Below are 25,009 nucleotides of genomic sequence, written 5' to 3' on the forward strand. Positions count from 1 at the left end.
TAAATTAGCTAGTAGTATTTGCAGATACAAAACCACAGAATACCCACACAACCCACAACTTCTGTCTGAAAAAAAAGACACTGATATATATCACTATGGTCAGTTGCTAACACATCCGTATGAGCTACAGCATAAAAGTACTTTTCTTTTTCTATAGTTCCCGTAACCCTATGCTTTAAGAGACTGCCTTTACAGCAAAAGGAAAGTAAGTTTGATTTCCAAAACCAATTATCAATATACTGGTGTGAACACAGGCAGACGTATGAAGTACAGTTCTAAGGTCCTAAATCTGCTTGCTTTCTTGGAGGTCTGCAGTCATTAAAGGCAGTACACTAAGAAAAATAAACAGCTATTTCAGTAATGGTAAAAAAAAAATCCACTAAGTATAAGCAGTATCTAAAAACAGCAAAGGAAAAGCAGCTACACACTTAATATAAAAACAAAACAACTAAAAGACTGCAAGAATGATTACCTTCAGACAAAATAATATGGTTTTAAGTGAAAACTGTACTAAGAGCCTAACACTGCGCTGGCTGTGTTACACCAACACAGTTGAGTGGATTCTATGCCCTGCCCCACCTTCTGGAATGAAGAAGAGTACTTGCATTAAACTTTAAACACAGTAGCTGTTAAAAGCAGAGACTTTTTGTGCTACAGACCAATTACATCATCTTAGACTGAAAGAACTGATTATTTCAAGGCCAACAGTACCTTTCTCCAGCATGTTTGCTTAATAGTGCAGACATCACTACTGCTGAGATCCAGAATCCCTTTACAGTAATGCTCTTATAACATGGTCCAACTTTTGGTATTTTTATGGCAGCATGAACTGTATTTAATACTGTAAATACAAAAAAGAGGTACTAGCGCAGTTTTTAATAATACTTATCTGCATCAGCATTACACTGTACCTTGAAAGCAACTTCTACTAACACATCTTTTAAGGGTGTCACTAAGCATTGAAAGCATAACTGCTGTATTTGCTTTTATAAGAATATGTGTTCTGTAATTAAACTTAGAAGCACTGAGAGAGAACTGAATAGAGAACAAGAGAACAGTTCAAGGCTGCACAGCTCAGCAGACCCCCTAACTAGTATACCATGAAGGGCCTATTCAGGACAGCAAGTTCTTCAGCAAACACGACCAGAACCCATTAGCCTACCAATGCTCTCCCTCCAGTGTAAGTATGCCAACTCTAAGAGAGTTAAAAGCCTGAATATTAACTAAAAGTGGCATAGAGATTGGTGAAGAAAAACCCTGTAGCTTCATACTGAATTCCTTAACTATGCTGGAACAAGAGAGATGAATCAGTTTCTCCCTGCCACTGCCACCAGTTTCACTGAAAGTCTTTCAGTTATTTAGTACCATAAGCAGTTGTATCACCCTGACTTCAGCTACAATCAATTATGAATGCCTCAGTATTTTAAGTGGATACAGCTTCCCTGTACACTTCTTGTGGTAAGCCTTCTTCTGAAATGGATTTCTTGCTCCCTACTCAAAACACAACATAATGAAGCAGTAATATTCTCATCATTAGAAATAAAGGTTCTTGCTGTGTAATTACTGTTCAAGACTACATTCAAGTAGGTAAAATCCCTATAAATACAAACACCATTAAATGCCTGTTGTGACATTCTGTTAACAACTGGAAAGCATGTAATAAACATACCTTCTATGAAATCATTTTCACTATACAGCTGCCTCTCTCCTACTCCATCATCTTCATCTTGTCCATCTTCTTCATCTGGATTATTGATAACTTCTAGGCCAGCCTCAATAACTTCCACCAATTCATCGCGTTTATCCTTTCTAACAGGTTTCTCTTCTGGATGCCGAGTGAGCCCCATCTCCAACTGGAATACTTTCATGGACGTAAAGCTTTCAAAAGGAATGACGCCATATTCACTAGGCAGTTTGGCCCCCATGCTCACCTCAGCTTTGTCAATCTGGGAATGAAGAAACTCTAGAAGATCATTGGATGCTTGTTCTTTGGTGCCCTGGTAGTTCAAACCATTGACTTTGGGGCTCTTTTTTTCCTGCAGGGATTTCAATTTATCACTCATTTCCTGAAGCTCTTGCTTTAACTGAGCAATCTGACGTTTCAGACTCATAGCTCGGTTTTGATAATGCTCTTCTTGTTCCTGCAAGAGAGCTTGATAGTATTCTTTACCCATGTTTTCCCCTACAATACCAGGCAGAGATCCATTACTATCTGTTTGTGGAGCACACTCGAGCAAATACATGAGCAAGACTAAACTGAACAGTAAAGCAAGGCCCACTAATAGCCAACGAGTCCTGGCTTGAATTACTAAGCCTCTTCTGGGCATTCTCATATTATTTCCATTTCCAGTCCAAAAAGATGACTTATCTGCTCATGCCTTCCAAGGAACATCCCCCCCAAAGTTCAAATCTTAGAAAGAGAGAGAAAGCATGACTGTAATAGTTACTACAAGTTTTGATAAAGTAGTTGATGAGCAGTTTTCAACCTCTGCCTTAATCAGGTGTCATTGCAGAGACATAAATCTGAAGTTCCTATGTCATCCATAACCATCAACTGTAAGCTTGGTTGACGCCATACAATTTATTCAGGATTTCCTACCTCAGACAAAATACCCTGCAGAGGGGAAGGAAGATGGAAGACACCAGCAAGGAGTCATAGTTCCATTTCCTAATTCAACCCTAGTTGAAGGGTTTTAGCCTATTTGAAGTTCAGTGAGGAAAGTCTGAAAAAGTAATTTTACAAGCTTTGAATGGACACCAATTTTTTTCCCCCACTATGTGTGAGAGCAGTCTACAGTTCCATAACAGTAATTTTCATTGGCTAGTCTGGCTTTTCCTCTGGCACTTGAGTATTTTATTCCACTTCTCCTCCTTTCTGTGGAATCTGCAGTTTGAGTCAGCAAAATGAAGACAGAACCTAAAATTAAAAGAAAGGTGCACATTAGAACTACAAAGCAGCTGGTCATTTGGAAAACACATGAGCAAAGTTGCAACACATGGATGCAAAGGATTGGTGGGGGAAGGGGTGGGAAAAGGAGAAAGAGAAAACATTATTTCTTTCCATTGCATTACCCATCAGTGATTCCTTTTGACATAGTGTCTGGAAAATAGCAATATGGACAGTCTAATGAAATACATTTTTCACATAGCTAGCTAAAGCAGTAAAGGCTTTTCTAGTGTCATCAAGTTTCATTTGTTTTAACTCCCCCATTCCTTCTTGTTTTTTTGTTTTGTTTTCCTCTGTGGGAGGAAGAAAACACCAACGAAACCTATGCCCTTATTACTCCTCTAAACCAAAAAAAAGTTCCAAAAACTATTTTGAGGCAGCTGCAGAAGCTTGCATTTCCATTTGCTTTTACTTTAAGTAAATATCTTTTTAGGGAATAACTATTCACTCATCAATAAAGTATTGCAGATTTGAATATCAAAGTTCACAGAAGCAGCATTTCAGAACAGGTCAAATTCAACAGAAATTCAAATTCAAATCCCAATTCCCGACTGATGAAAGCGAGACTCAGACGATCCATTCACTAACATTTCCACCTTTTGATTTGGTTAGGCTAGAGTGAAGAGGCATTGACCATTTGCATGGGTCACGCTCTTACACCACTGATCAAACCAGCTCAGAGGCAAAGACCAGGGAAAGACCACAGTCACAGAAGTGGGGGATACCAAAATCCTACTCAGCAACAATAGCCAGCAAAACCATTTACGGGCCTCTTCAACGACAGCATAAAGAGCTAAGAAGCTCAATGCATGTTAGTCTAACATTAATAAAATACTTTCATTTAAAACTTGGTTGTAGAAAGTAAGTGAAGCTCATTAAAATTTATCCAGGGATCTATTAGCTCTACAACCATTTTGACTGCGTTGTGTAATTATTGTTTGGGGGAAGTTGTACGACTTGAGTAACTTCAGTTTAGTTTCAGTAAGCCTGTGCGATTAGAAAAAAATTGCCCCCCCCCAATACTCCTTATATATGGGTTGGACAGATTGTTGTCTGAGACCACCAGCAGCCACAAACCCTGTCGTCCTCCATCCTTGCAAATAAGTCACGGTGCCATGATGCACTCCACGTGTTTACAACAAACACCTTGCAATGCCTCTGCCTGATTACATCCCTGCGACATTTCTCCCTTCCCATTTGGCTTCCAGCATTGGGATATTGCTTTAGTGAGAATCAGGTACCACATACCAATGGTATCATTATATTCGGCATCCTCATTTGCAATAAAGTTCCAATAACAAGGCCTGAAAGATAAGAAATTTATTCATACCACTAACACCAACGCCTGCGACAGCTGATCCTAAGTTTGCATGCATGTCAGTCATGCTAAGTTTTGCAAGAGCTGCACACCTTAGAGCTGTCCAGCTGAAGTCTACAGGACTGCTTGAAGCAGTTATTAGTATTTCTAGTGCTAAAGTCCCTGCCTATGACCCCGTTCATGAATAAATTAGATCCATTATGTAGAAATTCTTAATGCAGCAGCTTAAAGGCAACAGTTACCTGAAACTGAAGCTTTTTGCACTCATGTAAAGCTAGTGAATACCTTGGTACAAAGTAACAGGTTTTTCAACTGAATTCTAGATTACATCCTTTTAAGTCCAAGTAAGACAGAAGTTAGTCACTCCTCACTGCACAAACACAACATTATATAAATGCAAGTTAAATGCCTATAAAGAGTGATCAACACCAGATGTATCCTCAGACTGTTGACCAGGGTCCAGATGTGGTGAATCAAGGGAGACAGAAGAAAAAACAATCTACAGGATAAAACCAGTTCACAGAAATGATGTAATATCATCCCAAGCTTTCTTTAGTACAAAGTTGCTTATATGATGTTTTTTCATATTTCTTCCTGAATTCTTGTTCTTTTAAACCATAAGAGGTGAAGCCACGATTAATACCAAAGAACCATATGTTTCTTTAAACCTAGAAAAATGCTAGACTGTACTAAAGCTACTCCATGCAGAAGCTGGCACATCTTAGATCCCTCAAGGCATATTGAAAAATGACCAAACTCCCTGATTTGCATAAAGCATTGACAAATCCAGTCCCAACTATTTTTCACTGCACAGCCTTATTAGTGCTGTCAAGAACAACAGCATTTTTGCATCTCTGTATACACAAACACAGCTACTGTATCACTACAGAAATCAGCTTTTCAAGTTTTGGTACTGGGGACAGGATAGGAAACAAGGCTGAGTCTTACAGCTCGGCAGGACATGAAGAGAGCTTTGTGTTTTTCCTTTACCTTTCTCCTCGCTTTTACAGGATAAAAATGAAAGCATGTACTAGAAAGCAGAAGCTAGTATTTCTAGTTAAGACTGTCTTAAGCGATTATTTGGGCTGCCATGGTAGAGTTTGATAATGGGTAGGGCAGGCAGCTGCAAACCATGGCCAGATTTGGTTCATCACTGAACCTCTAACTTAAAGCCACCTAAGTCACACAATCTCCTACCCCCATGGGCTTTAAACAATCACTAACTGTTGTTAAGTGATAAATAGACACCCCTGAAGCTGGGACATTAGCCTAGCAGGCTTTTATTCAGTTCTTGCTCTACCAATAAATTGCCCTGTGTTCAACTTCGATGAGTCACTAAGTTTCTTTAGGTCTCATTCATGTCTTAGAAGCAAGTGACAACAGATTTCCTGATGCAGTGTCAAGAGGACACAATGTACCAGCAGATTAAAATTCCCTCAGACAATAGCAGGGGGCAATGAAAGAACAACTCCGTTCTTAATAACTTTGTTAACTGTGGCCAAATGTACATCATTACGGTAAGCATGGATTAAGAAAGTCAGCACGCCTCCGCAGGGACTTGCTGTTTGCATCACCAATGCCAGAACAAAAGATTATGAATAACTGCAGATTTCTGAGCCTTCCTACTGGCGCTTCACCTGTTTACACGAGAGGGCTGTTTTGTGGAGCACTGCCTTAAGGGGTGCTTAGGGGAGAGAAACAGCCATTTCTGAAGCAATGCAAACTACACATGGCGGGCTGGAGAGAGCTCACTGGTTCTTTTCCTTCTAGGCTATAATTATTCCCTCATTAGTTGAAACCCTTTTCCAGTGAGCTAGCGACAATCTTATTAACAGGACAGCTTTTTTGCACAGACATAGGCCCTGCCTACTTACCTTTGACAGTTTTTGCACGACACCATGAAGAACAGGCGTTTTTCCCACTACAGCTTCCCTGTGGCCTTTAAAGGCAAGGAATGTTTGTGCAATCAGTTACGTTAAGCAACATTACAATTTTAAATTGCACAAGGAGAGCTGAAGAGGTAAGTTAGTTTGCTAAAGCAGTGGGGACTGAGCTGATTTGGACATCTCCCCCACCCCCAGTCTTACTTCTGCTGAGAAGAGTTATCATAAAGGAGTCAGACACAGATTTCATCTTGCATCCTTCAAGGAGTGAGTGAAGCCCATAAGAATCTTTATTCTCACCCCATCAGAAAAGGAGGGTTTACAAGTCCTCCATTTCACTAGCCTCTCTTTTCAGAAAAGCACTAGTTTTGCATATTTACAACCCAAATTTTATATTAATTAGGTCTGGCACAGCACTATTTTAGGAATTCCAGTAACTACTCCCAAGCTGTAGAAGATGGTTACAAGGGAAAGCAGTCTGTGAACCCCATAATTAGCAAAAGCACACAGGATCCCAAGAATCACAATAGGAAAAGTAATTCAGTGTCACATGGTACATTCTGAAGTTCATTAAAAAGAAAAAAAAGTAAGATTACCAGGAAATAAGTAATCATGCAGAAGTCCCCAGGATCAGTATTTCAGTGTTTAAAGATTAAGTTCCAAATCTTTAAATTGCACATGCCGATATTTCACTGTATTTCAATTCTTTCAAAGAAGTCTATTTGCAACACTCCCTATGATCTCCAAAGAACGAGACATCTGAGGCTTATACAATGCTTATAAAGATTTGCAAGTTTTCCAGAAGCAACTGGTTGTTATTCTTTCTGCATTTCCAGGGCCTTATGTATATTCAACTATGGAAATGTTTCTGTTCCTTACAAAACAGCTCATTGATTCTCTAAGCACAAGGGAATAGACCAGAATGCTAATTGAAAATACTTTTAAATTTGTTTTTGTTATATTAGCACTCTGTTTTGGTCCCGTGTTGCAAAGGATGAGTACATCTTTCTAAAGAGGGGAAACATCCACACTTAAAGCAGTGACCTAATTCAGTATGCACTTGCTTCATGCCAGACTGTACGGACATTCCTCATTTTAGCACGTTCTACTTTAGACATGTCCTTTTCATTCAGCATGCCGTAGATGGTCATAGTTTAACTGCTTATGAAATTCCAGCTGATTTTCATAGTTATTTTATTGTTCATAATTTCACCCAGATGCCACAGATATTCACCGTCTCAAACCCCCTCCACACACACATACTTCTATCCTTGGCAAGTCATACAATGAAAACATAAGGTCCAATATCATCCCTTGAATATTCTATCTTATTCTGAAGGACAGTGTCACTGAAAACAGAATTGCTTGTGAACACTAGAGAAACACTGCGTGCACAGTTATTTTCTCACTTGCTGAAACCAACACAAAGCAAGTCGGCCGTCTTTGCTGTCGCGGACAATCTTTGCATAAACCCTAGAGCAAGAAACCTCAAATCATACCTTAAGTATACAGAAACACATCACCTCTGCTTAGACACTCCACTAAAGGTGTAGCTTCAGAAAAGACACAAAGAAATTTGTCCAGGGCTTTATTATACAGCTCTAGTCAAACGAGTACAAAAGTCAGATTTTTCTGCTGTTGGGAAGGTTATTAGAAAAGGAAAAGCAAAGCAGAGAAGAAAAAAGTCCAAGAGAAGAGTTAGGGGCCATAGTTCTCACTTTCCACAGAAAACTAATCTTTAGTCTAGTATCTCACCCTCACTGGACTGACTGTAAATAACATGTTTTTATCACAATTCCACCATCTGATTTGCTTTCAGCCACATCTCTGCCTCCCAAGCACACTCACACGCACTGCCAGACAGGAGAGAAGTTGATAGCCACTATCAGTTTATGGAGAGAAGATCTACATTCAAGAAAATCAGCAGGAAAGTGAAAATAATCACAAACTATTGTAGACCTTACCAGTTTAATAATAAATCCTGAAGAATTCAAAAGTTGTGCTTATACACATCACAGTGACTGCCCACGGTAAATCAATCACATCAGGCACAAGCAGCAGCTTATTTTCAACTTTTTCAAAGTTTAGAGCATAATACACTGTTCCAATTCATCACAACATGCAAGTTCAGTTCCTAAGCACAAAACTTCAGCTTTGCTACTCGCATTAGCTGACTTGACACTAAAGTGAATTTTTTTTCCAGCTACATCTTACAATTTTCATCAAAATTTCCTCCTGTCCTCCTCTGTACCTTCCCAGCATTCCCATCACATGGCATACTACCTCGGCATGCTCACATGGACAACACTGTATAGGACCAACCCTGTAAGAATACACACCAGCACTCTTCAACAGGACAGAGCCGTTTCTGCAGAAGGTTATTTTACCAGACATTGCAGTTCTAAACCAGAAGTCCAAGAGTTAAAAAAAAAAAAAACAAAACAACAAGACATCTGCCTTGGGAGACTAGGTGACAGAATCAACTCTCCACCACAGAATCAATCAGGTTGGAAGATACCTCTGGGATCATCGAGTCCAACCGCTGCCCCTACACCACCCTGTCAACTAGACCATGGCACTAAGTGCCATGTCCACTCTTTTCTTAAACACAGCCAGAGATGGTGACTCCACCACCTCCCTGGGCAGCCCATTCCAATGTCTAATGACCCTTTCTGTAAAGAAATGCTTCCTCATGTCCAACCTGAACTTCCCCTGGCGAAGCCTGAGGCTACGTCCTCTTGTCCTATCGCTAGTTGCCTGGGAGAAGAGGCCGACTCTCACTCCACTACAACCTCTGTTCAGGTAGTTGTAGACTGCAATAAGGTCACCTCGGAGCCTCCTCTTCTCCAGGCTAAACAACCCCAGCTCCCTCAGCCGTTCCTCGTAGGTCAGACCCTCCAGACACTTCACCAGCTTGGTCACCCTCCTCTGGACTCGCTCCAACACCTCAACATCTTTCTTCAAGTGCGGGGCCCAGAACTGGACACAGTATTCAAGGTGTGGCCTCACCAGTGCCGAGTACAGAGGGACGATCACTTCCCTAGACCGGCTGGCTACACTCTTCCTAATAGAGGCCAGGATGCCATTGGCCTTCTTGGCCACCTGGGCACACTGCTGGCTCATGTTTAGCCGGTTATCGATCAGCACCCCTAGGTCTCTTTCTGCTGGGCCACTTTCTAACCACTCTTCCCCCAGCCTGTAGCGCTGCATCAGATCTAACTCAACCTCAAAATCTGTGATCCTTAATTCTTTAGAAGCTTCTCAGCTCGCCTTGGTTGCTGAATACGAAAAACAGGTGCATTCGGCTCGTGTCCATCAGTCACGCAGCAGACTCCAAACAGTATCAGATATGCAGTCGTCCATGTTACTGCAGCCAGCCTCACCTGGCTGCTCATCAGCTAACAACCTGGGATAATGCTGAGCTATCAATTTAGCACTGCTCTTAGTCACTCACAGGTTTGGGGTTTTTTTGTCCCTCTCTGCTTTCTTTGTTACAAACTCCCACTGTGAAACACTGCCAAAGCCAGAGTCCCACGGAGGGGTAGGGGGACAATGATGACTGCACACCGATCACTGAGCTTCTTACTTCATTTTTAATTAAGGACATGGAAAAAACCTGCACTGCACAGTCAACAAAAGAACTACTGTATACATTATGAAGAGCCTGTGATGAATTATAAAGTGCTTAAGCGTATCTGCAATAGGTAACTTTAGACATTTGTTTAGTTCCTAAATGGGAAGAAAAAAATTCATACCTTTGGCACAAGGATCATAGTAGTACTCACAGTACACCAGGAACAAGTAGTTCAGGCATGGGAACCTGTAGGAAAAAGTTACTTCAGTGATGGATAACAACAATCACAAGATTTATTACTCCAAAAATAATACAAATAGTTTATTTTACAAAAGCAACATTGTGTTTTTGACAGCAGAAATGCTGTACTCCAAAATAAAATTAAGACTTGCCCTCCCCAAGTTTCCACTGTTACATTAGAGACTTCAGCACACGGGGAAGGTATACGGGGTTTCTTATCTCCCTTGTTTCATGCAATAGACCAACTCACTCAACACTAGAGAGAGACTTTTTTGATAAGAAATTCTGCCTTTTTAATTGCATCTTTTCAGAAGATGCATCTTTTCAGATGGTGCATCTTTTCAGATGGTGCATCTTTAATTAATTGCATCTTTTCAGAAGGTGCAACTGAAGCAGCACACTTTATACTAACCTTCTTTAAGAAGAAAACATAGAAAAGAGTAGGTTTTCATTTTAATAGTGGAATTCAATTATCGTTAAGATCGAGTCTACCGAGGTTTAGCCTATGAAGAACAAGTTCACTGGCATGTTTTCACAATAGCATCACAGACCCTCACGGCTGTGGGAAGGACCTGTCCTGCCCCTGCACCACATACCCCTTCTCCACCCCGCGAATATTACCAACAGATAAATTAGCATGCCGAGCCAACAGAATAGGAAATAATATGGGTTTTATTGTCTCTGTTCTCAGTGCTACAGCTAACGTAGCAGAGAAAGTAAGCAGAAAGTGATACCCAACAACCTAGAAATTATGATATTTTTGCCACAACAGTCCCCAGAAAAAGTAGTCATGCTGCCAGCCTCAAACGAAGGAAACATTAACCGTACTGAAACGTTTTAAATGCAATTCTTACATAATCTACTGTGAAATAACGAGGAAGAAAAATGGTCTTTTGCTGAAGCAGTTTTATTTCCCATAAGTTAGAGAAGCAAGCAAGTTATCATATGTCCCGGCATTGTTGTTCCTACACAAAACCAAATCCAGTACATAGTTAAGTGGACAAATGAAAGAACAACATTATTCACATTCTTTACTTTATACCTAACCCAAAGTAAGCAATGAGCTTATGAATAGGAGCCCTGCTTCGGCTTCAGCAAAGCCAGAGCAAGTCCATTTGTCTGGAAACTGCTGAATTTAAATTGGAACTTGAAACCGAACCAGCTACACCTTAACTATGCTGGTCAGTATTATCCTATTTCAGATAAGGCCAGCAACTAAAAGTCAACTCATAGTAACTTTACTGTTTTTATGAAGAGGGGCATCTGCTTGGCAAGAAAGAAGCTAGGTAAAATGTCCTAGGTAAGACTAGCTGAAGGAGTTGTTTTTGCTTGCTTGCTTGTTTTTAAAATCATTATTGAATAGCTATCCTGAAAGACTCACTACCTTCAGCTTCCATAGATAAATAACTTTTCTATTTTACACGCCTTTTCCTGTAGTTTATACTATTTAGCTTGTGGGTTTCTGCATTGCTGTAGGCACTATTCCTCTTTTTAAACATGGCAAAAACCCCACAAACTCCAAACTTAAGAGAAGCAAGTCTTCTTCCCCTTATTGTAAAGGGAATTAAAGGAACAGCAGTACAATATGACTACACGTATTTTGCCTGCCCTATAGGTTGTTAAAGTTCCACCTAGAAATGGAACAGAAGTACAAGTAGCTACCTTACTACAATGATCAGGGAAGCACTTTCTACTGGTATTCTTAAAATCTCATAAATGATAAGTCATTTTTCTACATGAGCATTAGGCAAGAATCCAACCTACTTTTACTATGTGCTTTACAATAACCTTATTAACAACATACTATCCATGAGGGACTGCATAAATTATATGGGCAACTGTAACATGACAGTGAGGCGGGTTCCTGGTGCAGGGCATGCCACCTGAGCAACATCACCCAATCGATGGCAGTACTCCAGTCTGGTCCCTGAAGGCTGCCAGAACCTCCAAACAGTGCACATAACCCTACACAGACGATGAAGTGCAAAAGGACAGCTGCATTACTGTGAGGATAGCTTAAGCAAAACTAAGTCACAGTTCTTATAGCAACTTTAGCTTATCTTCAAGGATGCACAGCAGTCTATTACAGCACATGCAGCAAAATCTTTATACTCCTTTCAGTACAACAGAGCAACAGCTGCAGCAAGACGCAGAAAAAAAACTTATGATGCCCTGTAGTCTTCAAAAAGGTAATGCTGTAGGAGGGGGTTTTGTTCAGGAAAACAGTCTAGTTTAGGACAGAAAAAACAGTTACACTTAAAGTGCATCACCTTAGAGTGAATGAGGAAAGGTAAAATACTCTTTATACACCCAAAGTGCCTAAGCATCTTAAGAGGCCCCAGCTAAGTATTTCCCCCATACAAGATGCACATGCTCCAGCAAATGCAACAGAACAGTAAAATGTAACTAGTGACCCCAGCTCAGGTGCATAGCATTTGCACAGCATACCTATGTTTTCACTGATGCTGTTTTCTATTAAAAAGCCCAAACACTTGGGCTTTCAATGACTGAAATTGTCCATTGTGGGGATGGTAGCAAGCAAAAACAAAGAGCTGAGAATTATGTGGTTTTCTTGGAATCACTTCACCTAAGTGTAACATATCTATGTTCTCAGAATCAAGTCCTCTTCTGTTTTCTCACATCTCTTAATTATCTAGTTCTCTATGTATGGAGATTGAGACAATGTAGTTACTGTACCCTGAGCATAGTGAAAAATATATATTCCAATATATGTAAACTCTTGTACTATTTTTAAAGGATAGTTGCTATCCAAGTTCACACATAGAGCCAGTGGAACATTTCCCACTGTGGAAGGTAAGAAGAGAGGTCATGAATTGAGTTTCTTTACACTTCTAAAGCAAATCTGACATGCTGTAGAGCAAACTAGATTCCCTTTGAAGCTCTCAACGGTACCTAACAGCTGGTTATCATATACAGACTTCTTTTTTTACCCCATCAAAAGAAGAGATGGAGAAGGACAGTCCTTACCCAGGGTGTGCTTTCTAACGGTTGCAGAGCTAATGAGCCAGCATTTTAAAAAGCAGTTAGAGGCTTGATCCTGTGGAAGAGATGGATTTTTTAATTTTCTATAATTTTTCTATGGTAAGAGCTATACTGTTTTCAAGGAGCTACAAATTCAGGCTATGAGGAAGCTGTAGCAGTTGAAGTGAAAACAGTGAGAAGTTAAATTCTCAAGTGCACCTGAATCTTTCTTAAAAAGACTTTCAGACTTCTATTAATATCAGTCTTAAAAGCAGAACCGTATAAAGGCAATTGATTTAAATTTCATTCAGAAGTTTCACTGAATAACTACGCACCAAGTAGTACCACAGCAACTTTCTCATTAAAGTTATGATTTGTTGCCAAATTTTGTGCGGGGTACCCTGGACCAAGTAATATTTGCATAGAAATCTCTTCATTGCAAGTCTGAAGAGCAATACTCCTCCTGAAGTGACCACTGCAAGACATTTCTGTGCATTTTGTCCAACTGGTAGTTTGGCTTGAGAGTTTTAAAATATCTAAAACCAGATTAAAATACAATTTGATACAGAAATCCTGAGAAAAATGCTGCCTTGAAAATCAATCACCCTGAAGTTTTTCTTAAATAAACTGAACCAGCTAGCTTAAGATCACGTGGTATTCAAAACTGGGCTCATTTTGCTATTCCTCAGTCCATGAATCTAAGATTGAAGCAGGAACACAACCTACAAATATTTTTAGAATGGCTAAAAATCAGCATACTAGTTTAGGTTCTGCTTTCAGCACAACAGATCAGCCATGAATATGTCACCAGAAGTGAAAGCTGGATGCCAAACCATTGAGAAACATCTGGTGCGTTCCAGAAGCACAACTAGATACATTATGTCATCTGTAATTTTTCAATTTGACATAATAACTAAGCATCAACGTACTCTTAAAGGTCTAGCAATACCAAGCTTCACTGAAAGCAGAGAAGCTAGCAGCTTGTCAGAACTATCTATCTGGATATTCGTTTTGTTGTCTTTTTTTTTTTTCCTTAAGTTGCCTTGCATTGAAAAAGACACAGTATGACAAATAAAAAAATAGAAACATCAATCACTCAACACTTCGCATTACCCTGCTCCATCTCTCTTTGTTTTGTTTTTCAAGTCCCTGAAGTCAGTCCTTGGACAACCTGGACCATCTTTCCTCCTCTTCTCTTCAGAAAGATATGAACATGATTTGGAGGGGAGAGAAGCCAGGAGTTTCTGTAAACCTCTTAAAGTTTTTGCAGGTTCCTTGTGCCATTCCTCTGTTGTGCTCATATTCCACTGGCTTTTTTTTTTGCTAGTTTTGCTTCACAGCAGGGACATTAAGGTTGCTACCACAGACACTTGTCGCAAACTACTCAAAGTGCCACATTTGACACATGGTCCTGCTGGCAGCAACTTCTATTATGCTATTTTAACATTGGTTTAAAGCTTTGTTACTTTCTCATCTTGCCCCTTCAGACAGTTGACTTAAATCCCTATCACACTTCCACCGCTCCATCTAGCTAGGTAAAACTCCAATAGAAGCTCAGGACCTTACACAACTAAGGAGCAGCTCTGAAGGATTAAATGCAATAAATTCACAGTCACTGGATTATGTCTGAAATCTGAAAAAAAAAAACCCAAAAAACAACTTAAAGAAACATGCTTAGTAGCACTTAAAAGCAGAACCTAATACAGCATTTTGGATGTTAAAACTCAGTCCTGTTCCAAACACTGGGAGCAGTGGGGCAGAGCTTGCCCTGTACAGACATCTTACTGGAGCACTGCTTCCCAACTGTGCTGGGAAGGGGCAGGCACACCAGTCGTGCCAGCCTCTGTCTAGCTGGCACCAACCACAACCGATACTCATCCTCCTGCTTTGCAAATTGTACGTCTCTTCTTCAGAAGACTTATCCATATCAGAAGCTCCCAGATCACGTGGAAGATGGACTAAACTATCACTCAGCAGTCTTGATTTTTACACTACCAGAGCACTAGGAAGACATAGAAACCATCTGCTGCCCCTGGGGCTGTGTGTAGTACCAACAGTGCTGACAAGCGTCTCATCATTTTTGACACCACAGCTTGGGGAAACCTTTAAGAGACAGCAGAAGTGCTACCACACATCACCTGAAAGCTATCACCCAAAACACTCTTCCAGGACAGATTTGATTTCATAGAAACTATGTGCTCCATATAATTCCAGAGACTAAACTGTGCTCAAGACTAGCATTTTGTATTTTCAGAGTGTGCTTCAAAACACAAGTTCCTTTACCTCCTCTCCTCTGTTTTAATGCATTTCCACTGCTTTAATGCAGCAGTGTTCCCAACGAGCTTCAGTTCCTTCCTATGCATCGCTGCTCAACACTTGCCCTCGCAAAAGCAAGACAAACTCAACCCAGAAGAATTGTTTAAGTATTATTTCTACTGTTTCTACAAAGAGACACATTTGCAAACACCAGACAGGGACACTGGAGTAGAAAAAAAATCTGGCTGGTTAGCTACCTTGCTACAGTTAACTATCACATGTTAAATGCCATAGGATATACCCACAACATCTACAAACAGAATCATCCATCACCTTTAAACTCTCACAGCTTCCTGCAACTACACACCTGCAAGCTAGAAACTGTCCTCCCATGTCTTTCTCTTGCAACTGGCATCTGAAAAATTACTAGGGCACTTTTTCCTTACAAGATTATGTGGGACTCATCACCCTGATTTCCAAATCCTAATACGTTAATAAAAAACTAGCCTAGCTTTGTACACAACCTGTTGGAGAACTCGGGTGTCCTACAATTTTGCTTTTTATGAAAGCCCTTATCTACTGTCTCGACAAAATGCATGATTAACAGTGCAGACACGTTAACCTCCTTTTGTGGTTGATGTTCATTTGTCAAAGTTAAATACGAGAAGCAGATATCTATATAGGGATAAAAAAACCTAACCTGTTCAGCAATTTCACTTGGAAATATTCAATACGTGCAAGTATTGTATTTCTAAGTCTACCTTTAACTCCTAGCTGTTCTGCATTGTCTTATTATTTTAGCTTTGAATACATGAGAACCAGTCTTGAGTTATGTTGCTCAATGAGAGGACTGTTGCCTGTGACAGCCATTAAGTATGTGGCAGGACCCATCTCCAGAGGATTTATCGGCCATGAAAGAATTTTACTTCTGTTTTTTTCACAACTGGAATATCAGTTTACTTTAACAGAAATTCCCTGCAGTACATCACAGAAGAGTAAAATTAGTTCCCTTAGTTTTTGGGAGAACAAGTGCCAAATGTGTCTGCCTGCCCAGCCCTCTCCCAGCGCCAGCCCAGCCATCCCTACGCTGCCAAGATGGCTGCACTACGTGAGCTGTGCACGTGTTTTCTCTAGTCACTTGCTGTGTACTTGCACTCAAACTCCCATGGGTAAAGGTTCTTACCCCTTCATCTATCGAAGTAATGAATTAACTGACAATTTTGGTCATTTCTGGCCATAGTAGAGAAGCTGCTAGGAACACTCACTTCCGGCACCAGCAGTACACGTATGCTGGCCATCGGGTGCTGATCCAGGCTTTCCAGACAGCTGCCCTAAGTGACATCCCTACCAGAAAGCCCAATAACATAAAGAAGAAGGATCCTCTTCCAGAAGCTGCTTCACCAGTGAAACAGCACCACTTAGTACGGGGGAGGAAGAAAGGGCAAGAAAAACAGTGAGACAGACCTGCCCTTTATCACCCACCCACTCCACTGGTGACAGATTTAATACGAAGGAGGAAGAAGGTGAAAAACACAGGCAGACCTGCCCTTTCTGTCACCCATCAGCACAGCTGCCAACAAGATCCTCAAATGCACCTATTGAGGAGACACAGCCATCCGCCAGTGCGGGCTGGGGAGGCAGATGGGGTCCACACCAAGAGCCCCTCAGGACCACGGTGGGGGCTAAAGGAAGCGACTAGACCCAAGAGGAGCATGGTGCTGGAAGGTGCATGTACTGCAGGCAGACGCTAATGAATAAACATGCCAATCACCATAGTTATTTTTGATTACAGTTGGAGATGATTAAGAATGGCAGGAAATGGTTAGATAAAAAAAGTATGTGCAAGATTTCCTCACGATAGCTTCCTCGCCTCAAGTCATATTTGGATGCTCTGAGCTTTGCTTTGAAACACTGACGCTCCATTGATTCTCTTTCCAACGCTCACATTCACGTTCACAGCACCTGCAATGGCTTGCCAGCTTTATGAACTCACTAATAAGAGTTTTAGAGCATTTGGTTTGTGAAACAGAAAAGCCTTCAAAAACAGGTAAGGCAAAGCAGAGATCATTCCAAGATATTCTTCCCACCATACTCCACTCTGAAATAACTGCAGAGCATGTGTCTCCTGCCAGCCTTACCATACACAAAAGAGAAGCAGTATGGACAGCTTAGTGCCAGCATAGAAAGAGCACAAGCTTCTCGCATGTATTTTAGCATGCCATATTTTCACTTGCAGCAAAATCTTCCAGGATTAAGAAAAAAGCTCATTTTCCTTTCCCCTTGATCTTTACTGACTACATATAGCTTGCAATGATTATCTAGTTAATTTTTTAAAAAAAGTTTCTCAGCTAGCAGTGACCATCAGAACCACAATTTAGATTAGATACACAACAAGGTGTAATATACCCAAGAAATATTAAGCTGCCTAACCCGTCTGTCTACATTTTTAGGTATACACAAGATACCCGCAGCCTTACTACAAACATTTTTTAACAGGCTTAGATGAAAGCAGCAGCTAGATGCACCTAAAAAAGGCCTCAGACAGTATCCTGTCCCACTCCTTTTGCACCAGAAGACATTCTCGACAAGGAGGGTTGCAACTTGCAGTACTGTTCCTGCCTTCAGAAATGTTGTGGGTTTTTTTTTTTCTCAAAAGAGCTTCATAAAAAAGAAATTAATAGTTTTAAAGTCATTGTACACTTTCAGATTTTTCTAATAAACAATAATATTAATGGAAGTGCTGGGCTTTTCTAATCATCATTCAAAATGAAACTGTTCTGGCAGACAGTGAGAAGGGCCCTTCTGCAAATTCTTCTTACAAGCTGTGGCTATAACTCAGAAGTAAAACTATATTCCCATTCCCTCAAAAAAAGCATTACATTTCTGAACATCTTGTCAGTTACGATTTCATTTTCCCATTTCCAGCACTAAGCTTGCAAGAACATAATTAGTTGCATAGATAAAGCACGGTATTTTTTTCTTTTTTACAAAAGCTCCTGAAACATTTTCTTTCCATTGTGTCCTTTGAGAACTCTTTTTTTAATTTTTTTTTTTTTTTAAAGAAAGTCTTGTGCTTGAAATCCCTGTCTATTTGTTATTTTATTTTTCCGGAAGCAAAATTATTATGGTCTCTTCCCATACTTTTATTCTGGAGGGCTGGTCCTCTAACAGGGTAGAAGACAGATGAGCTAACTGAAAGCCAAGCACATTATCAGTTCCAGTGCCACCCAAATCCTTATCCAAAGCCTGAGTTTTATCCCACCTCCATGATTTCGCTTCAGCATTATTTAAAGAGAAAATACTGCAAGTCATGAAGGTTGCTTCATAACGACAGACTGTTTCAGAGTTAAGAAAAATATTGTGCAATTTGTTTTCTGCAGTAAAAAAAAAAAAACTGGCCTCATACTTCTCATACCCTCCCTCCTCCAAGTTTAGTTTTCTCTTTTCCAAAAATTCAGCACATTTTGGTGATCCTTTTTACAAAGTGGTCCACAGAACACTTCTGTCAAGCACGAAAGCAGCTAACAGTGGCACAGGGGTAGAAATTTTGTGCCAGATATTCTTGTGGGTTTTCTTGGCAACAGACCACAGCTACTTATCATTTAACTATGCCCTCAGATGGTGTTTCTCACTGACTTGGGAAGACCCATATCCCGGGGCTGGAACTTCAAAGCAAAGAATTTAAATTCAAGAATAACTTGGTACAACTTTGACCATGATGCAGCAGCCTTAATGATAGGTTTGGAGTTGTTTTTTTTTTTAATTCCCCTTTTAAGCCTGAGGAAGACATTGAAACAAAGTCACAGAATCACAGAATCAACCAGGTTGGAAGAGACCTCAGGGATGGGATCAAGAAGGGAAAGAACTATTCACGCTCAACTGATCTTAATCACACTGAAGTTTTCGTGGGTTTCCTCCAGGAACAGACAAGCTAAACAATTTCTATTTGTGCCATACAGTCCTGTACTTCAAAATCATTGTTCTTCCTTTCACTCTCAGGTTACCGATGGTTTAGGAGAGTGGTGCTGTAGCAACACTCAGTGTGGGTCTCCTGATCCTTACTATAAGGACTTACTGGCAAGAGTCTCCCGTCAAAGCCTCAGGGTATAATTGAGGCCCATAGCTAATACCCCATCCGCAAAACGCATCTACCTCCACTGACAGCTACTGGGAATACTTCCAAGCTGCTGTCTATGACAGCGTTTGGGGACTCACTATCTAGCTCATAAATAAAGGGAAGCCAGAAGTTTCCTTCAAACACACTGAGGCAGTATAGGAACTTTCAGCTAGTGCATGCTGGAAAAGAAGAAACCATCTTACGGGCTCTGGCATTTACAGCCTCCAATAAAGCAAAAAAAAAAAAAAAAAAGGTGGGGGGGGAAAGAATTTTTACTGTATGACCTAGCTTGAGGGGTATTCACTCTGTGTTAAAACCACCTCACTTTTTTTGCAGCTCTTCAGTTACCCATCAGAGCAATATAATACACTTAGTCCTTATCCATCATCTACAAGCTTAGCAGAAGTGATCAGTGTCTCAATTTCCATCTGATAGAGGGACCTGAAGAGAAAAACACACAAACTACAAAACCCACAGAATAAAGCAGACATTAATCAAGCAGATCTGCATTATACTTCACTAAAAACATGTAGTATCAAGCTTAACTTTTTGTATGCTCAGCTTTAAAAACCATCTGGCAAATTGCAAACCCCCTGTTTCTGCTTTAGTATTCCTCCAATAAATGAGTTTGTTTCAGGACTAACAGGCTGGTAACAATGATACAATTTTATTTTTTCTGTTGTTCAATATCGCAATGTTCCAACTTCCACAATTTACAAAGCACAGAATTTACTGAGCAAAAACCCGGCTGACAAAAAAAGCAGATGTAAATCACAGTTAAACAAGTCTGAATATCCCACTGAGAATGATTAAGTGCCACCTCCTGATCATCCTTTCGCCTACCTCGGGCAGGGGGAAGGGTGGGCTGGTGGAAGGAACTGGGGTTTGTAGCGGTTTGAGCAAGTTAAAATGCAATCTCCAGCGGGCCCATGCCCTGGAACAGGGAGGTGACATTACGGCCACCCACCTCTGCGCTATCACCAGCTATGCCCGGTCTCAGCGAGACAGAGAGGAGCGATGATGCTTTCTGCGGCGAGATTAACCCTCGCTGCATCTCCCGCGGGGTGTCCGGAGGCCTCTCCACACGCGCACTCCCCAGCATATTTAAGGCTGGTTAACACAATGGAAACGTAACCGCGAGGAGGAAGAGAGATGAATTTTATTGCTGGGACAGCGCTAAGACAAAACCCGAATTAGGCTGTAAGGCCCCGCCACGAGGGCGATGAGGAGCCGTCCGGGTTACGGGGACCCCGCCCGCTCGCCCCCAGCCCGGCTGCCACCCGCCGAGCAGGGCGGACACTCCCGGCCGGCCCCGGGCGCACCCCCCGCTCCCCTCCGCCCGGCTGCCGCCGTTAGCTCGGGCTGGCCTCAGTCCCGCCACACGCTCCCGGCCGGCAGACGGGGACGGACCCGCCGCGACCAGCCGGGCGGGCTCCCGGGGCGCCGCTCGGCACCTTCCCCCAGCGACAGGGAGGCGGCCGCGGGCCAGCCCCCTCGGCGGGCCGAGGCCGGCTGGCAGGTGAGGGAAGGAGAAGGCGGATGAGGAGCGCAGCGGGCCGGGGAGGGGAGCGGGGCGCGGGAGGTGCCGCACGGGAGGCCCGGGGCGACCGTACTCACCGCGCGGGCGCCGCCGCCGCCGAGCCGCAGCCCCACTTCCTGTGCGCTAGGAAATGAGCGGGCGGGGCGCCTCGCCGCGGCCCTTAAAGGGGACGGCACCGGCCGCCCCCCACCGCCTCTGGGGCGGGACCGGCTGCCCGCGGCCGCGCTGTGGGAGCGCCCCCCGCCCCGCCCGTGGCGGCGGCCCCGGTTGCCGGCGGAGGGGAAGTGGGGGAGTCCGGCGGCGCCGTTAACGCGGCGGGAGCGAGGGCAGGGAGGGGCCGGCGGGGCCCCGCGGCCTCCCGCCCGCCCAGCGCCCCGGGGTGCCTCGCTCCGCGCATCCTGAGGCTGAGGCGCTCGGGCTCTGGTGCCCCTCGGGAAGGCGAGAAGCGCGTGCCCGAGAGCTGTTGTTGGGAGTGTAACAAACGCACCCACGCGTGGCTGGTAATAACCAACGCGCGGATCTGCCGGGGCGCGCTCCTCTGGGCGGCTCTGCCCGTCACCGCAGCGCCCCAGGCCGCCCGGACCGCGCACGGGCCACGGAGACCTGCCGTGGGCGCATCGCACCGCGGCCCACAGGCGAGAGCGGCCCGGCTTGCCGGGGCCCCTCCGCAGGCCTCGGCCCGCAGCGGACTCCGCGTCCCAGCGATGGGAACCGCCCCTGCGCGGGGCGCAGCGGGAGCGGCCGCGCTGCTGAGGGCAGAGCTTGCGCAGTGCTGCTCGTGACCTGCCGCCCGCTGCCGGGTACAGCTACCCAGTCCGGACGGGTGTTCCTTACCCTGCGGCACAGCGTGCTTGTGCTCTTCTCTGGGCACGACCCGGCACTACCGAAGTGCGGACGGCAGACGCTGCTGTGCCAGCCCTGGGGATCCGCGGCTGGCGGAGGTCGAGCAGCAGGGCAGCGAACAAAACCATAGAATTGTGACATCGCCTTTATACTGGGGACACAGGGTGTACAACAAGCAGAATTTACTGACAATTATTTTCTACTTACCCAAATATTTATTTACAGTTCTGTATTTCCAGAAGAACATTTCATTATATTATTTTTTTATTGTACTGCAGGGCTTGACTTGAAGCCAGGCTCAGGATCTCGCACACTTTTCAGCTGTCTGCATGAAGGGTGGCCTGTAACAGCTTAAAAGGGTAAGGCCAAGAACAGCTCAGGAAGCTGGTGAGGTAGTAATGCTCTTTCATGACTGTATATCAAATGTTTCTGGCCCTGCTCATCAAAAACAGTCGTACATGCTCAAAAGCAAGTAAAGGGCTATTCTGTACAGATCTGCGCCCCCCACTTGACATCACGCTGCTGGTTTGCCTGGGACTGTTCACTTGCCTGAAAGGTAGGCAGCAAGTGCTTTCCAGAGTGGAGCCCCCGATGCTCTCGGTAGCAGAGGCCACCGCCTCTATCACGTTATTGCTCTGTCGAGGTCTGCTCCCCATTTAGCACAGAGCAGCCCTTTGTCTTCAGGCAGACGGAAACCTGTTTGTTCATAAATAGTAATACCACACAGCCTGGGAGAGGGCTGGGTGTCCAAGGACCTGGTCTGTTCAGTCTAAATTTCAAGGTGTCAGGCAACAAAGGTCTTTCCAGGGAACACCCAAAATAAACAGTGATTTTAAATAGACAGGGTTTTTCCATATGGACTGGGAGCTCTCTTACTACTCTTTGGTGGCAGGTTCCACCTCACTGCTCTGGTCTATTAACAGGGAAAGCACGCTTAGCTGGTGTGACCGGCCGTCCACGCAGGCACTTTTCTATTCTTTGAAGCTTGTTATGATACTAGATCGTCAAAGTTAGGTATCCATCAAAAATATATTTGAAGATGCTCACGGAGAAGAGTTATCAGAAGGTTTCAGATTTTCACGTATGTGTTTCTGAAACTAGGTAAACGTGGGTTCATTCTTTTTTTTAAACAGTATGTAAATGTACTACTATTTTAAACCTGACCTCACGTGAAGTTTCAGTGTTCCATACTACAGATGACTGTTGAGTACCTCCCAGCTCCTGCTTGTCTTCTGTGTTGTGATAAATGCGTAGGAGTTTACTAGACACTTGTGTTATTTTACTGATACTGGAGACTGCAGTGTTCTGTGGACATACTATTATTTAGAAGTACAAGAAGATAACAGAATGGAAGTAACTGAAATTACTCATTTCATTAACTAACTCTACAAAGTAGATATTAAACAAACTCTGAGAACCCCGCATCACCCACTGGTTGGTCTACAGAGAGCAACCAGACTCTGACCATTGTCCTTCAGGCTTCCCAAGTAGTGCTTTTCTGTGCAAAAGCTAGTTGCCACTATGTGGGGAGATCTCTACAGTGCCTTACAGGAGATTGTACACAAAATACTTTTTCTTCTTAAGTGCCAGTTTCCTCTATTTACCAGAGTTCCTTCACTTCCAGAAAGATTATTTTCTTTTTTTCAGATTGAGAGAAGGAAAGAAGAATAGCTTTCTTAAACTCTAGTAATAACAACTTAAGTATTCATAGTCATCTCTAAGAGGTCTACCACGACAGGAAGACAGGAAGTGATGTTTTTGCAGTGATGTTGTGTATAACTTCCTGACTCTTCTATCAGAATGAGCTATTCCAAGATTAGACATTCCTTCATAACTCAGACCTATATTTATGCTGACAGATGTTGTAGTTCCTATTTGGTGTTAGTCTTACAGGCCTACAGAGGAATTCCCAGTTTGTGAATAAAGCAGGCAATAAAACATTTAGCAAATATCTGTGTTTTAAGACACAATTCATTTCAGCCTAGGGATTCTTCTTAGAGAGGTATTTGCAGACCTAGTATCTGACAGCAATAGGTGTATATATGTAGGTGATACATCTTTGAATTTAATTAAAATATTATGATAGCATGATTACTTCAGGGACATAGAAACAGACTAAAAATGTTTTGCTAAACTTTGGTGAACGGTGGTCTTAAATTGGTACAGTTGGGGGAAAGGAAGTGGCTGGCAGTAGCTGATTCGAAAAAGAATTTTCCAGCCTCTAGTGGTTTTTGTTTTGTGTTTTTTTTCTTTTCTTTTTTTTTTCCTTGCCTTTTTTTCTTTTTTTTTAGCATATGTGTGGTCTGGAGGGGAAGAAACAATAGAAAAAAAGAGAGAAGAGCTGATCTGAAAATACGATGCCAAAGTGAAAGAGTAATGTAAATGAGACCAAAGGAGAAAAGAAAAAAAAGTGATCCTTCAACAGTGGATATTTTTGTTCTTTTATCCTCTTGAGCCAAAATGAAATGTGTATGTGGAATAAGAAAAATGGTCTGTTATTTTGCCTGAAAATTCAGAGCTTTAATGGCCAAACAATAGTCATTAGTTTGCCTTGACACAGGGCGCTTTGTCAAATACCACAGCTCAGCCTTACTGATGGCACCATTCCAACACTATCCCATGTGAAACCGCTGTCTTTATCCTTGTTTTAATTGTTGCAAATTATTTATAACAGATATCGAATGCAACCAAAAGTATGAAGAATTTTTAATAGCCTGAAATAAACCATTCTACATTATTTTAATCATCTTGATTTATATTTTCTTCCCTTAAAATCCTCATTTTGAGTTTTTATTCCAAATTTTGTTCCATAACCCTTTGTCACTGGTCCTACACAAACACATCTTGTTGCTATGGGCTATGAAATAAGGGGTCATAGGAGAGGTGGTGCACGACAGTAGAATTAACTTATGTCTGGCTTGGGGAATACTGACCTCGACCCTCCAGGCTCTGCTGATGATGACGTTGTAGTGTGAGCATCAGCCAGGTCACTGAAAGGCTACCCTAGGGCTTGCTTTGTGTGTACCTCCCAAAGTAAAAAGGACACAATCACTGTCTTATCATTATCGTGGGGCATCTACGATGAGTATTAAAGGTGCTTGGAAGGTCTGGATATTTTATTTCATTGCTTTAGAGGCTGAAATCATCTCTTGACTTATGATAGGTTTAGGAGAGACTGCGTATGTAAATTTACTTTGTACCAACACACCAGAGCAACTCTGCCATGCAGTAATCTTCCTAGATTTATTGTTACTGTTCCCTTTATTTTGCATTGTTGCAACATTTTGATTTTGGCAGTGCTTAGACTTT

The 25,009-nt window shown here is 42.4% G+C and overlaps 1 protein-coding gene and 1 long non-coding RNA gene across 4 annotated transcripts in view; one reads left to right on the forward strand and one right to left on the reverse strand.

Annotated features, from left to right (window-relative positions):
* The window catches only part of CSGALNACT2 (chondroitin sulfate N-acetylgalactosaminyltransferase 2), a 34,620-nt gene extending 13,590 nt beyond the window's left edge, over positions 1-21,030 (reverse strand). For 2 of the 3 annotated variants that reach the window (XM_068398384.1, XM_068398386.1), the window contains exons 1-3: positions 20,935-21,030; positions 9,904-9,968; positions 1,670-2,917 (exon numbers count right to left, since the gene is read on the reverse strand). In XM_068398384.1, the coding sequence (XP_068254485.1) occupies positions 1,670-2,333 (664 nt within the window). In that variant the 5' untranslated portion in view covers positions 2,334-2,917; positions 9,904-9,968; positions 20,935-21,030. Of the gene's footprint in view, positions 1-1,669; positions 2,918-9,903; positions 9,969-20,284; positions 20,385-20,934 lie in introns of those variants that run through there. The other variant, XM_068398385.1, reaches the window with a different exon arrangement.
* A 17-nt stretch (positions 21,031-21,047) lies between these two features.
* Positions 21,048-24,411, forward strand: LOC137662226 (uncharacterized). Its single transcript, XR_011047976.1, has 3 exons — positions 21,048-21,357; positions 21,979-22,059; positions 23,992-24,411. It is a non-coding gene; the product is annotated as an uncharacterized lncRNA (long non-coding RNA).
* Positions 24,412-25,009: the final 598 nt, after the last annotated feature.

This window comes from Nyctibius grandis, chromosome 4 (assembly GCF_013368605.1).
Source record: "Nyctibius grandis isolate bNycGra1 chromosome 4, bNycGra1.pri, whole genome shotgun sequence".
NCBI classification, from domain to species: Eukaryota; Metazoa; Chordata; class Aves; order Nyctibiiformes; family Nyctibiidae; genus Nyctibius; species Nyctibius grandis.